This window comes from Poecilia mexicana, unplaced genomic scaffold, assembly GCF_051168715.1.
Source record: "Poecilia mexicana isolate PSO_F unplaced genomic scaffold, ASM5116871v1 scaffold_2, whole genome shotgun sequence".
NCBI lineage: Eukaryota > Metazoa > Chordata > Actinopteri > Cyprinodontiformes > Poeciliidae > Poecilia > Poecilia mexicana.
Window position 1 is genome coordinate 39,389,124 of NW_028263371.1, and position 15,847 is coordinate 39,404,970.

Here is a 15,847-nt window from a genome sequence, read left to right on the forward strand (position 1 = left end):
GCCCAAACTAAACAATGGGAGGCAGTGTTTCGTTTCAATACTCCTCAGCTGTGGAATAAATTCCCTGAAAACCTGAAACCTTCAGGAACTGTTGGAGGCTTTAAATCAGGACTGACGACATTTCCATTCACCGCAACTTCCCATCAAGATCAAGTACAGTTTTAGGCATTATTTGTCTCATATTTGTGCATCTTCTTTTTATTTCAAAATTATGAAATGATAACTATGAGAAGTTTGAACTTCTTTTAAGACTTTTCAAGTTTTTTGTCCTCAGCAGTCACACAATTGCTGCACACTGAAAAGTTCACTTTGTGATTCTGCCTGCTGTGATTGGATCATTGATATAGAGAAAACACTTTTTTTATATTAAAGATTTATAAATAAATATAAGAAATTCAGCGTTTACACAAAAGGTAACTGAATGTACATAACCATCTACAAAATTCTATTAATTTTACACCTTTTTATGCTTGTTCTAATGACTGTTTTCTGTGTTAGCATCATGTTTAGAACAATAACTTAAAGGTAGTTAATAACATTATCAAAACATCAGCAGTTTTGGGCAACACATTTTCATAGATCTAAAAATCTTATGAGCAAATAGACAGAATTCAACAATAATGCTTTCTTCATATAAAAATGGAAAAACAAAGCATTTCTTACTGAAATTAGAGCTACATTATCTCCAAGTATAAAAGTTCATCTTCTTTAAATACAATAATCATTAAACTGGTGCTTTAAGAGTCAGTATGCTGTACTGCGAATAAAAGTATTTACTCCCTTAAAGACATATTCTATTTATTTTTGTTGTTTGTTTTTTTTTTATAACACTTAAAGGTTTCAGATCATCAAACAAAGTTTTGATGATCTTAGAGAGTCTAAGTAGCTACAAAACTGAGCTTTCAAATTATGGTTTTGATAAAGGCAAAAATAAATAAATATATAAATATTGTATCCAAAAAAAATATCCTTATTAATGTAATTTACTGCTTTGTTAAACCATGAGAAACTTTGATTAACCAGATTATATGATTCAGTTTCATTAGTCACACCCAGGCCTGATTGCTGTCAGACCTGTAAAATAATGAAACAATTGAAAAACAACCAGTCTGACAAGATATATTACACCAAAAAATCTTTAAAAAAAAAACAACATAATTCCTTAATTTAAAGACTGTTAAAAAAATAGATGAAAAACAAAAGTTCCTGACAAAATATATCAGTCTGGAAAGGCTTACACTTAGACTTTGGGACTCCAGCAATTGAAGCTGAACAGAACCTTTTGTGGTTCCTGTTACATGTGGTGTACATCACAGCAACAGCCAAACATGGCCATGGTTTGATTCTTTGCTGCTTTGGGATAACTTGCCATAATTGAATAAAACATAGATTCTGTACCTAAATGAAGATGTCTGGGCATGAATTTGTGACTCTAAACTCAAACCCACTGCAGCCAAAAGTTAAAGTTTCCCAGTGGTCTAGTCAATATCTGAACTATTGAGACAGAGCAAAGAGACTTTAAATTGGCTTAATCATGATTGAAAGGCCTAAAATGAAGCTGATCAAAACTACTCTGTGAAAAAAAAGTGGTATAAATTCCTTCACGGTGATGAAAAAGACCCAATTTCAGATTTAGCAAACATTTCATGCCTGTTGCTGCTGCAAAGGTTAGCTATGGAACCAGTAGGTAGGTTTAGGGAGAAACTAACCTTTCTCTTATGGCAAGTTTGGGGTTGCTAGTGGGTTTCCTTTAATAAATAAAATTATTCTGTGAAAACTGCATTTTCTGTTTATTCTAGTGTTAGAATGGGTTCAATTATCTGAAACGTTTCAGTGAAAACAAACAAACAAAAGAAATGTATAAGAAAGCAAATGATTCTTCACAGTAAGTTCAAGTGGTGGAAATAATTAAATAACACATAAAGTGCAGTAAACATTTTGTCATACTAAAGTAGGTTTGAGGTCATCTTTAAACACAACGGGCCGCGGGGGGCGACAGAGGTTGGTGTAGTCCTCGTACTCGCTGTCAGACGAGTCCGAGGAGCTGTCTGAGGACAGGAAGGAGCCCCTCTGCAGGCAGGAATCACAGTAAGGACGATGGTAGTAGCAGTAATCCGTGGAGCTGCTGGAGTCTGAGTCCCAGTATCCACTCGAGTCTCTGATGCATCGATGGCGTTGCTTGCCACTGTCGTCTTCTTCCGCACCGTGCTCAGGTGAGCAGTTCTGTCTAGCGCAACGCCAGAGTGGGCAATTGTGAGACCGCGAAGCATGTCTTTGACAGTTTTTCGCTTCCTCCTCTTCCTCTTTATCACCCTCTTTCTCCTCTACTGACTTGTCTAAGTCGGTGACGCTGCAATCAGCACGAAAATGTGTCTCATCTGGGTTTTGGTGTTCACAGGTGTCCCTTTTCAATTCACAAATGGGAACGTCTGAGCCTGTGTAGAAGCAGGACGAGGACAAAGCTCTCCTGGAGGGGTGGAAGGGAGGCCGACGTTTTCTCACGGCGTGCGGAGAGACGCTGGGGTATTGGAAGAGAGAATGAGAGGAACAGAGCGACAGAGGGGACAACGTGTTCAGTCTCGGTTGAGACGACGTCTTAGACGCCTGACCTGGAAATCGAAGCGCTGTCTCCAGGACTGCGTCCATGCTCAGCTCCTGGATGATCTCTTGCAGCTTCTCGCTGCTGACGAAACCAGTCAGTTTGGGATTTGGTCCCACCTGCATTGGCAGGCCACCATGACTGGCAAATTGTTCAACCCGAGAGGGATTCAGTCGTCTGCGGTTTTGAAGAGAGGTGACAAAATGAACAGCCTCCTCCGCTGTCCTTCCTGGAAATGTGGGGGACAGAGGCTGCTTGGCATTCCCTCTCACTGTGGATTGAGCTGTCTCTCTAGTTGCAGAGTTGGGGACATCTTTCCGGCTCCCACTCAGGATGTCATCAGTGAAGGGGGAAGAAGCAGGATGGAGGTCCATTGAGTTTTGACTGGAAGGTATCCGGAGTACATTTGAGGGATCAGGAGGTAGAGTGAGGTTATGAGGGGAAGGAGGAGGCAAACGTCTGGATTTTGTGTCTCCCTGGGATAAACAGGAAGAGGAGCTTCCTTCAGATGGAAGCTCAGTGGTCTGGGTAGAGGAGGAGTTGAGATAAGCAGCAGAGGAATCAACGTCCTGGTCCCCCAGGGGCTGGCTTGCTGTCATGAGCCTCAGGAGTTTATCCTTGGCGTTGTTTACCTGCTCTTGAAGACTGTCAATTGCAGCATTCTTCTGAAAAGTGAAAAGAAAAAGCAGAAGTTTAAATATTTGAAAACAAAAAATGATAGATATTACCACTTAACTGGAGACATTTCCACAACTTGTTCAGATTTTAGTGTTTGGCTCATGTTCCTGTCAGGGCATTTGTAAATAATGGTGTTCGTGAAACTAAAATCCTAACACCCTTCCTTGGTGTACTGTCTTTAATTTCATGCTTGCAGTGAGGCATCAGTGAGCCATGGCACTGCCTTTACAGCAATTTCCATAAATCATAACATGTTTTGTTACTACAGGTTGTAAGACTATAGTGTAGAAGATACACAATCTCACAAATCTGGACTTTTGACCAATAATTTGTTTTTTTACCCTTTACAATAATGTTCACACTGAACATTACTGGAGCAGCTTGGTGTCCATCTGGGAGAATGAAACTATTCAACATCTAAATCAAGTTTATGAGGCAGGAGAGTTCTTCTGTCAAGTTTGGTCCTAGTTGTAAAGAAATGCTTAACAAGTTAGATCAATAGATAGAAAAAGCATGCTAACATTAGCCTAGCACTTCACCAAACTGCTCCATATGAAAACATTGTCAAGAGGAGGAAGATACGAATTTATCAAAGACAGATACATTGTAAATAGTCTGTACTTATAGCACTTTATTAAGTCCAGAGTACACTACATTCAATGGTCACAGGACAAAATCCTGTAACCTGTGGGTAGGAAGGTGGGTACCTTTCTGCCGACCGTTGCTCAGTAAGTGGCTCATACGGTGGCTCAGAAGGTAGCAACGGTGGCTACCTTCTGAGCCACCGTTGCTCCAGATAAATAAAATCGCTTACCATAGCTTTTTTAAACTTAAACACCTGAATCTGCATTTTGAAAGTCATTGTTAGCTGGGTTAAAAGGGACCCATGAGCCCACCGAGACCTCTGACTACGGCAGAAATCGTCAACAATGGGCTCATGAGAGTCAGAGTGGTAATAGTAAATTTATCCTAATTAAAATATTCAATGAATGCTATTTGACACACAAAATCATCTCTCAATATGTAACAAGTTAGTTTAGAAGAGTTTTAACTGATTAAGAGAGGACTGAACGAGCTAAACATAGAGCTTAGAGAGGATGAAACTTGCTAAGGTTACAAATTATGCTTTTACTGGCCTGGATGACCATGAATTTTAAATACTCTGGCCCTAAAAAGGAAGCTGCATTCTGATCAAGTCAGCTAGGTAGTTTTTGTAAAGAGAATTTTAATTTACAGAAGTAGACACACTGATGAGGCACATTATAGCTCAAAGAAAGTGTCTGCATTAAGCAGCAAATCAAAAACCCTCAACAGCTTTTAATTACATCAATACATTTTGTCTTCAGATAATGGCACCGTCTAATTTCTCTGGCTCAGTTTTTAGGGGCCATCCTCTTGTCCTGATATGGTCATAGCTGGCTCCACAAAGTAAAAGACAAAGACAGCCATTTAGAAACCAACTTGTTACATAACGACAGTTAAATTCACTTCTGTCTGACTGCTCGTCCATGAACAGTCCTACACTCTGACAAACTCTAACAAACAAGATGATGCAAATGTTCCCAAAGAACTTTCATCATTTTGACCAAAGGAGACGTTTGGATGACTGGTGCTCACATGCACTGAAATATTAAAACACACATGTAAAGAATATAATCTCTGTTTAAATTAACCACTTTGTGCATTTAAAAAAAAACATTACATTACCTCATTCAAGAGCTTTTTCATTGAGCTGTTCTCCCCCAGCAGGAAGTAGATCTCGTCCTGGCTGTAGACAGATGGCTGACTCTTACTGGGGCTGCTGAAATATTTGGCCATCTGACTCGGGTTGTTCTGATCCTCCTCAAACTGTCGCCATTGGGTCAGCTGCAATAACACAAGTTTGATATTTAGGAGTTTTATGTGCAGCAGCAACACTTAAACCTCTAGGACGAGAAATAAATCCTTTCAGGGATATCTCTACGAGGTGCGCTTTAGAGCACTGCTCATTGTTGAACTATTTCCTTCCCTCTCGCTGCAGACGCATTCCTTTATGTTAACATAAACCTGTTGTTAGACTCTCAGAGTCATAAACCTGTTTGCAGCCTGCAAAGATTTGACTCATTATCAGGACTTCCTTGTGAGTCATCTTCTCCTGACAGACACCGAAACTTCATCCATCAGTGCAACAAGCACATGTCAGGTTTATTGGTTTTACCCTAAACCTTCCTTTCCATCTGTTACAGTTTCTCTTTGTGGGATGGATTTCCTCATGACGGACCTTAAAAAATAAATAAATAAATCTTCTCACATTTTGGGATTTAAGCAATAGATAATGAAAGTGTAACCAAAATTATAGACAACATGACTTTATCTCGTGTTTTTTGTTTAAACTAATTACAATCTAAGCTAATATTATAGCTTAAATTATAGTCAGGGATCTGCTAGGTTTGGTCTCTGACCTGTGGCACAAACAGCATGCAGTTAGTGGCCAGTGTGCAGATGAAGATGGCTCCAGCCACTGTGCTGTAGACCAGGTTGGGCCAGGCGTGCAGGAAGAAGAACACAGGAAAGGCCACAGCAGAGGAAAAGGTGACGAGAGTGACGGCCGTTATGATGGTGGGAGACTGGTTGACTGGAGGGTGGCTGACGTTGCTGGTGAGTCCAGCCAGGTATGTGCCATAAAGGAGGAGGCAACCCTTGATAAAGAAGAGCAGAAGTCGTTATTTTCACATGCTACTGTTTTACTAAATGTACTCTTTTGTTATGCTTTGTTTTTTTATTCACTTTTCATTTTTTAGTATTTATTTAGATTTAGATTTAAACTGTTTTATTTTAGATTTGATTGATCCCATATTGGTGAAATTCCCTTGTCAAAGTTTTCTTGTGTACTGGATGGGGAAATTCAAAATCCCGTCGTGGTAATTTTGACATTCTTTTATCTTGTTGCATGTCAATCACTGGGAACCTATTTTTATTCAGTGGTGAGCTTATTATTCTAGAAATAATGATGCAAATTATCTGCTAATTTGACAGCAGAAGCCTTGTTTGTATATCTAAAAGTAACATTTCAGAAAATAATTTCACTCAGGGATTTGAGCAACTTCCAGGATAATTAGTTCAGAGTTTTAAAAATGTTTCATCAGTGCAAAATACCACATCCCATACTTTTGGTAAATATGTGTAAAAAGCCTTAAAATGAATTCCTTTTTAATTGCACTGGCAGAAACTGTGCTTTTTAATTAAAATGATCATCTTTTTTTTCCACATAATCACTACGCCAAACTTTTGAATACATTATAATTTCAATGGATGTAATTATTTTAGTAAACTATTGTCTGCCACTACGAGTCAATCTGAGTGTCTGGGGACGTTTCAGAAATAATACGACTGCCAGTCTCGGATCTACGTAAACATGACACAAAAGACAATTTATATTTGTCACCCTGTAAAACAGTAAAGAAAAGACAACATGCCATTCAAATTCAGCAAGTGGGTATTAATCTTCAGAGGTCAGGAAGGTAGCTGCTTACCTAAGTGTGCTGCAGTCAGAGTAAAAATTAGAAAGTATAAAACATCTGGAAGATTGCCACTATGAACAATGAAGAGGACTGAAATGGGGGGAAATTTGTCATTTTGAGAATATGTTAAACATAAATTTGCTCATTATTCCCAGAGATACCAGTTACTGTGGATGGAACTGTATCGACCTTTCCAGCTTAGCTTTGGTCTTTATTTCTAAATCTCTGCTGGTTTGTTTTTTTCTAAACTGCAAATGCATTCTTGGAAAATAAATTGCATAAAATATGTCACCATCAAAAAGCATTAAATGTAGTGAGTCAGTGGTGTTGTTGCTGTGTAGAAGCATAAATGAAATTGCTGAAGCTTACTTTCTGAACAGCAATGATGATGAGCCAAATATTTGAGTATTCTGAGGAGCAAGAGTCCAGCTGTGACAAAGAGTAGGAGGTGTCTCTCTCAGTCGCCTACATGAATGGAAACCAAATATTACATCAAACTTGACACATCCACGCAAAAAAAAAAAAAATCACCTTTCGTGTACTCTGTTTAATCAAAACACATCTAAAAGAACAAAAAATTCATACTCAATCATGACTCAGTAATATATTGCATATGAAATCTACCAAACAAATCAATGCAGAGCTTACTAATTATTCTCACCTTGGCAACAGCTCTGACAGATTGCGAGCATCTCACCGGGTCTGTGAGATTCCAGGTGGTGAGAATCAGAATCTCCAGTAGAATCAGCAGAACCACCATGCCAATCAGCTGGATGTCTCGAATGATCTGAGACGGAAAAAGAAGCAGGAATAAAGATGAACTCTTTACACCTTACAGCTTTGCACCATCCACACACAGAAACATGATCAGCAGATAATAAAAAAGAGCTCAGAGTAATTACACACCGAGGCTAATTTAATAAAGGCTCTATCTAAATTTGACAGTATTCAATTATTCAGAGCAATGTGCAGCCATGAATTACTGTTGTCAGGTTAAATTACTCAAAAATACTTCATTAATTACTGAAGAAACAAAATACGTGAGCGTCCGTTGAAATGGTTTATGTGACGCAAACCTTTTATGTGGAATACATGCTGTACAGGGCAACGGAAAACTGAACCAGTAAGGGAAAACTTATATATATATAAAAGGAAAACTCTGTGAGAATCAGGTTGCACAAGTGTGCACACTCCTGAACTAATACTTTGCTGAAACACTTCTTGATTTAATTTTGGCATTTATCACCAGCCACCATCTTGATTTGACAATATTTTGTCATTGTCTTGTAAATTTCCATCAGATTGTCAAGGCTCTTCAGGTGAGCAACACACTTAGTTCAGGATGCTATTGGACTTTCAAAAATGTAAATTTTTCTAACATGATGCCAGTCTTTTGTTTATCTGTATGTTCGATTGGACTTTTTGTGATGCTAAAATCTGAAACCCAGAATCAGTTTAGGGGTATGGATGGAGTGGGATCTCTTCTGCAGTAACGGGGAAATTGCTCTGGTCTGTCGCAGTGAATAAAGAGCTCAGCCAGTGTCTGACCCCTAACTCTGGTAAAAAGATCATAGATCATGACTCAGCTTGGATGACCGAGAGTCGGTTGAAGAGGTTCAAGTATCTGATCAGGATGCTACCTAGGCTTCTCCCTTTGAAAACGTTTTAGGTACTGCTTTCTGGGAGAAGAGCCCATGGGAGAATCAGTACTATACGAGGGACTGCATATCCTTTCTGGCATGGGAATGCCTAGAGATCTATTATGACGAGTTGGAGAATGTTGCTAGGGAGACGAATGTCTGGCTTTTTCCTCTAGACCTGTTACCCTACAACCTGGTCTTTGATAAGCAAAAGGTAAAGAATGGATGGATACAATTTTTTAAAACAGATTTGTTCAGAATATATGTCATATTAAGAGAAAGAATTTTAAATAATTTATCAATAATTTATCAATAAGTTACACAAATTTGGGATTTTGAATCTGGTAACGTAGTGTTTTCAGTAAAAGGACAGTGGATAACAGCCAAAAAGCTGCCTTTTTTATAACCACTTTGCATCTCAGTGTATCATGAGGTGACATGAGATTACATACTAAGACAATCAATTTCTATATTATTAAATTACTTTCAGGTTTGTGTTATTGCGACAGTTTGTTCTCAATACAGTGATACAAAAGAAGAAGACAAGAATGTGCATGCCAACGAGACGAGCACAAGGAAACCAGAAGAGCCTGCCTACCACTCTCTTGTCAGGAACTCGCTGAGTGAAAACTCTGTAGAGCCTCCAGGTCTTTCCCAAAATTGGCCCAAAGACCAGGGTGCTTCCAACGCAAAGCATCCACATCCGAGCCTGGAGGAGGGAAAACCACAAGGATCACCTTAAAATGTATCCTCAACGGTATAAAACTGCAGCTACAAGGATTTTAGATACTTACTTGAAGCAAAGTAATAGACACTTCAGCTTGTGCGTGAGCTCGCTCATCCATTGCAAATAGAAAGCCGCTGATATATGTGAGGACACTTCCAAGGAGAGTCAGAACGTTTAGGTTGGGACTGGACATCTTCACTATCCTGATGGAACAACACAAGCAGACTCCGTTAACATGACAGTTAAATGCTAGCATTTAACTACAAAATTATTATTAAATACACTTCCGAAATTATACACTTTTCAGTCTACCTGTTGTTTTTGAAGCGCAGGGTGAAAACCAGAAAGCAGAACGCCAACAGGATGCCAGACGATAGCATTGTCCAGACAACTGCTCTGAGCGCAGGAGACAGGGACCGCCTTGGGACCTCTGCTGCCAACTACACACACAGACATGGACATTTATTCCCCATAAAGTCCCAGCCCCTTCTGGCACCCCTATGGAAAAGATATTTAATCCTTCAAGTGGTCCAGAGTCCAGGTGTCTTCAAATCCCAGATGTAAAAATTAAAACCAAGCACAAATTCATAAGGCAGAATTTTATTGCAAGGAAAAAAGCATAAAGCATTACAAAACAGATGTGGAACTATAGCTTTAATCAGTAATAAAGTTTGCTGAAACATCTGGCAGCATCGTAAAAGATAGTACATTGTGAAAATTTAGATATTCAAAGGCAGGATAATGAGAGGTGCTGAGTTGACCCCACTGTGATTCCGTCGCGGGTTGAAGTAGGGGAAAAGTCTCTCACTGAAAGTGTATCCGGTGTACGTGTAGATATGAGAGTGAGAGTCTGAGTTGTAAAATGAAACCTGCCCTGCTTCCATGTCCACGTACACAAGGACTGTCTGTGGCTTTTCCATCAGTGGCAGTCTAACAGGAGGACTGCTGAGTGCCCAGTAACTTTGATCCTCCCTCATTCCCAGAGTCCAGTAGCCTCTTTCAGGGTTCAGCAGATTCCCTCCTTTTCTATTGACCGACTCGAGTCCCACTCCGATATCCCACTCTGTCTTCCCTTTCACCTGAACCTCATAGGAGAATCTCCTGAAGCAGAAGCCCTCCTTCCCCAAGACACTAACACAAGGGTAAAATCTCGCTGGATTGTCAGGGAGGTTCACAGCCATGTCGCTGTGATAGATCTGCTTCCGGTTTTCTGAAAGAACGAGTTTGGGGTGAGCTGTGTCTGGATCCAGCGTCACATCCACAGCGTAGGCTTTTACTCGCTCAAATTCAACCTTGCAAAGCCTCTTTACCTCTGCCTTGACGGTTTCCTCAAGCTGTGATGCTGCTCTCCTGAGTGCCCTCCTCACCGTTCCCACATAGACTGCACTTTCTACCCAAATCTCAGACCAGTCTTTGATGGGCAGCTTAGTGGAGAAAGCCGGAAAGCTCTGGAGAAGGTAGAGGTCATCGTTTGTCTGTGAGAGCAGCTCCAAATCAGTGTTCCTGGTTGTCAGCTGATTAATCTCTTGCTCAACATCCAATGTAATCTCACTAGCCCTGCTTTCGACACGCCTCTGCTTTGCCAAGATGGCCTCAGCCACTTCAGCTTGGACTGTCTTAACAATTTGAAGCAGTTTGTTGAAGACCAGAAAACTCTCGTCAACCTCTTTTTCAGTGTTTCTTTTGCTAAGCTCAACAGCTTGACCGATCTCACACATTTTCTGTAGCCTACTGTGGATGCCTTCTTTCACTTCCATGTTGATACTTCTGATCTGATCTCTCCTGTCTTGGCTTTCATGCTCTATAGGAGCCATACGATGTGCCTTGTGGTCATCCTCAACACAGACCTGGCACACGTACGTCTGGTCTGTGTGGCAGAACAGGCTCAGGAGGCTCTCGTGTTTCTTGCACAATCTGTCTTGCATGTTCATAATTGGGTTGATCAGGGTGTGTTTCTTTAGGGTGCCTAGAACGTGATGGGGCTCCAGATGTGTCTGGCAAAATGAAGCCAAACAGTCCAGACAGGTTTTAAAAGCTTTCACCCGTTTACCGACACACACATCACAAGCGACTTCTCCCTCATTGCCTGACTTGTCCATACTCCCGAGTCTGTTTTTGTATTTCATTTCCCCATGGTCTTTAAAGTGAGCAGCCACCTCGGATATGAAGGTGTTGACTTTGAGGTCAGGCCTCTTGTACAGCTTGTGTTTACACATGGGACACTGTGGCAGATTGGTACTCTGCCAGTATCTCTGGATGCAGTCACGACAGAAGTTGTGCCCGCACGGAGTGGAGACCGGCTGGTTAAAGACATCCAGACAGATGGGGCAAAGGAGCTGCTCCTTGGACAGAATGCTGGCGGCTGTAGCCATATCTGGGAACACATCCAGAAAGAATAAGAAAACAGGTGGGATTTTATGGAATACGTTGCCTCAGCTTCTTTTATTTTTGGCTTTCCACTATTTTACAAGGCATAAAAATACTTGTGTCCTAGTTAGCCATGAACAGTAACAAATGCACGGTGTTATGTTTCATTACACCGTGTCACATGCTATCAGGGTAGTTCTTATGTTAGCCAGGAACAGCTAGCAACACCAGTGAGGCATTTTATGGACAATGCAATGAAAAAACTAAAACAGAACATTTGCTGGATTTAGATGATGCATTCACACAACAAAGCTCACACAAAATTTGGTTCAAACTGTTGACTTGCTTTAAGGTAATTAATTGCACCAGTTAACATCATGAAGCATGAGAAGATTTCTAAGAGGCACCTCACCTTGCTTCTTTTTGGTCCTTTGAAGAGAGAGAGACTTGATTGTGTTCTTTGTCAAAGTGTTTCTGCTGCTTTATCTTTTATTTGAGAAGTCTGTTTACAGTATCTCCCGTCCGGCTTCTGCTGTTGGTCTGTCCTCCCTCTTCTCTTAAAGGTATCGGGGACAGAGGGGATTCTAAACATAGCTTCAGTCCATGCCCATTACCTTTCCCGATTTCAGCTGTCTCCATCAACTGGAATGGTACCATAGTTCAAACAAGCAAACGCGGTGCATTTAAAGGAAATATGAGGAGGCATAAAGTTGTTGTTAGGACTGCATTTACATAAAACATAACCTTTCTTTGACCCTGTCTTTGGCATAGTTAGAGTCAAATTTTTGTCATGTAGCCTGGTGACCTAAAGATGCCACTTCTTGTTGCAGTTCTCCAACAATGACCTATGGAGAGATTTATATTTTTCTCACCTCCCTTATGTTGCTCAATGTGTCGTACAAGTTTAAGAATAATCAGACCCACCATTTGTGAAAACTCAAAACAGTGACTCAGCATATTTGAAGTTTTTAAGGCCAGTAGGAGGTGGACCAGAATGTTCAGGATAGCTTACAGGTGCTGGTCATAAAATTAGAATATTGTGATAAAGTTCATTATTTTCCATAATGTCATGATAAAAATTAAATTGTCATATATTTTAGATTCATTGCACACCAACTGAAATATTTCAGGTCTTTTATTGTTTTAATTTTGATGATTTTGGCAAACAGCTCTTGAAAACCCAAAATCCCTGTCTCAAAAAATTAGAATATTATGAAAAGGTTCTCTGAACGAGCAATAAAAATAATCATCCGAATCAACAAAGTAACTCTAAACACCTGAAAAAGATTCCTGAGGCCTTTAAAAACTCCCAGCCTGGTTCATTACTCAAAACCGCAATCATGGGTCAGACTGCTGACCTGACTGTTGTCCAGAAGGCCATCACTGACATCCTCAAGCAAGAGGGTGAGAAACAGAAAGAAATTTCTGAACGAATCGGCTGTTTGCAGAGTGTTATATCAAGGCACCTCAGTGGGAAGTCAGTAGGAAGGAAAAAGTGTGGCAGAAAACGCTACACAACGAGAAGAGGTGACCGGACCCTGAGGAAGATTGTGGAGAAAGGCCGATTCCAGACCAAATTAAATTTTCATCTCCATAAAACTTTTCAGCAGATGGAAGCATGAAGTGCTCCAAAATCTTCTGATAGCGGCTGCATTGATCCTGCCCTTGATAAAACCCAGTGGACCAACACCAGCAGCTGACATGGCACCCAGACCATCACTGACTGTGGGTACTTGACACTGGACTTCTGGCATTTTGGCATTTCCTTCTCCCCAGTCTTCCTCCAGAGTCTGGCACTTTGATTTCCGAATGACATGCAAAGTTTGCTTTCATCCGAAAAAAGTACTTTGGACCACTGAACAACAGTGGTCCAAAGTGCTGCTTCTCTGTAGCCCAGGTCAGGCGCTTCTGCCGCTGTTTCTGGTTCAAAAGTGGCTTGACCTTTGACCTGGGGAATGCGGCACCTGTAGCCCATTTCCTGCACACGCCTGTGCACAGTGGCTCTGGATGTTTCTACTCCAGACTCAGTCCACTGCTTCCCCCAAGGTCTGGAATCGGCCCTTCTCCACAATCTTCCTCAGGGTCCGGTCACCTCTTCTCGTTGTGTAGCGTTTTCTGCCACACTTTTTCCTTCCTACTGACTTCCCACTGAGGTGCCTTGATATAACACTCTGCAAACAGCCGATTCGTTCAGAAATTTCTTTCTGTTTCTCACCCTCTTGCTTGAGGATGTCAGTGATGGCCTTCTGGACAGCAGTCAGGTCAGCAATCTGACCCATGACTGCGGTTTTGAGTAATGAACCAGGCTGGGAGTTTTTAAAGGCCTCAGGAATCTTTTTCAGGTGTTTAGAGTTACTTTGTTGATTCGGATGATTATTTTTATTGCTCGTTCAGAGAACCTTTTCATAATATTCTAATTTTTTGAGACAGGGATTTTGGGTTTTCATGAGCTGTTTGCCAAAATCATCAAAATTAAAACAATAAAAGACCTGAAATATTTCAGTTGGTGTGCAATGAATCTAAAATATATGACAATTTAATTTTTATCATGACATTATGGAAAATAATGAACTTTATCACAATATTCTAATTTTATGACCAGCACCTGTATACCGTGTGAATAAACTGAGAACAGAGAGACAGTAGAAGATGTAGGTCAAGAGAAAGATTACCGAGTTTAGGATGCATAGTCTCCGTAGGACGTCCTGGCCTTCCTGCCTGCTGAGTCCAGCCTGGATGAGGCAAAGTGGGGAATCACACACAGAGCTGCAGTTCAGCTCAGGCTCCATGGCTGGCCCCAGTCTGTCCACCATCACAAACACATTCTGTGGGACAATCAAACAACGCAGCTCATAAGGTCACTCTTGGGAAATAAACAATGGACTTTAAACAAAGCAGTAAATGCACTTAAAATTCTTAAATCATGTTTGGTGCTTCAGTTGTTCAGTTTCACTTAAATTGCGTTACTTGAGTTGCAATCATATAAGAATATGTCACAACACATCAGCGGTTGCAAGACCTAGGTACACCACAGTGTGGTGCTATGACAAAAACAAGGAGGAGTGGGGGGGAAGCAGATAATTTTGCATTGTGCTGGTGGCAGAAAACAACCTCAGAAAAACAAGAGAAGCCTTTGAGTTTCTGTTTGTCCTCATTGTTTCACTCTGTCATCATAGAAATGACCTGGTATATAGTCAGCTTTCAATTATGTCGACATATTCTGCAGTCAGCTCAGCTGTTTAGTTAGAGCGTCTGAGACTGACTTTACAGGAACAAAAAATGTCAGTGCTGCCACGGGCGTTTTTTTTTTCTTCTTCTTTTTTTATGAGGCTTCACTTAGGTTGCTCTGACATGCTGGAGATTGGAAAATGAGGCACATCTGATACTCGGAGCTGAACCTAGACTTTAGTATGATGATTGTAATTGCAGATGTGACTCAGCCGCATGATGCCAGGGCGGGTTAAAATCGCTTTTATTGATACATATTGGCAGACAGGTGTGTGTGTTTATGTGAGCAGGGTGAAATCAGACGCAGCACGTCTCATCCACGTCTGCGGAATGACTAACACAGCCAGAATGGCCTCGGATGTGCTGAGTAATTGGACATCCAGAAAAACATGGACTGAAATGTTCAAAATGAAATGACCCAAAGTGAGAGAAATTCAAAGATATAAACTGTTAACTCAACACAGCAGCCCTACTTGTTTGGGAAACGTCTGAAGTTCCTGCTCATGTCCTGTCGTCACTTTCCCAGTATAGATCACAGCCCAGCTTCTTCCCGCAGGAAAAGCCAGAGGAGTAAGGCATTTCCTCTAGCTTTTCAAACCCTCCGCCTGAAACGCTGTTGTTTTTAACTTGGAAAAGAGCCCACCACTGTACAGGTGTCAGCGAGATCTACCCAACATCCAACTTTGGGTGTGGGGCGACAGAAGGGGGTCAGTGTGTGAGCAGAACAAACAGTTTGTGACTTCAAACTGTCTTCCGTTTTTCTGGACATGTTTTGACAGTTCACAAAAGTCATGAGGAGTGTCTTCTAAAGTCCTGAAGGCTAAACCGCAAGTAATACCTGAGCTACCTGTGTGAATGTGTGTGTGCGTGGGATGGGCCTATATCCTGTGTAAAGTTTAGCTTGAATCCCAGCTACTTTATCTTTAACGTAACGACTTATTGCGGAGGGTATACAAATATTGTCATATTTTTGAGGTAGAAAACAAACAATTCTTAAATGCATGGAACACAAATAAATCCCTATCAGTCTTGTAATTGGTTTTTCAAGTAGATGGATCATTTTAAAATGCTGCCACCTCACACAGAAAAAGCCTTTCCAGTATTGCCC

General features: G+C 40.8%; 2 protein-coding genes across 2 annotated transcripts; both read right to left on the minus strand.

Moving 5' to 3' along the window:
• Positions 1–168: 168 nt before the first annotated feature.
• On the minus strand, positions 169–15,404 carry gpr156 (G protein-coupled receptor 156). The gene is made up of 9 exons (XM_015003234.2): positions 14,184–15,404; positions 9,457–9,584; positions 9,212–9,347; positions 9,016–9,126; positions 7,439–7,564; positions 7,147–7,242; positions 5,719–5,955; positions 4,985–5,143; positions 169–3,264 (listed from the first exon to the last, which is right to left on the minus strand). The coding sequence occupies exons 1-9, from the start codon at positions 14,322–14,324 to the stop codon at positions 1,942–1,944; spliced, it is 2,457 nt and encodes an 818-aa protein (XP_014858720.1). The 5' UTR covers positions 14,325–15,404; the 3' UTR covers positions 169–1,941.
• On the minus strand, positions 9,499–11,721 carry LOC106927578 (zinc-binding protein A33-like). Its single transcript, XM_015003235.2, has one exon. The coding sequence runs from the start codon at positions 11,514–11,516 to the stop codon at positions 9,864–9,866; it is 1,653 nt and encodes a 550-aa protein (XP_014858721.2). The 5' UTR covers positions 11,517–11,721; the 3' UTR covers positions 9,499–9,863.
• Positions 15,405–15,847: the final 443 nt, after the last annotated feature.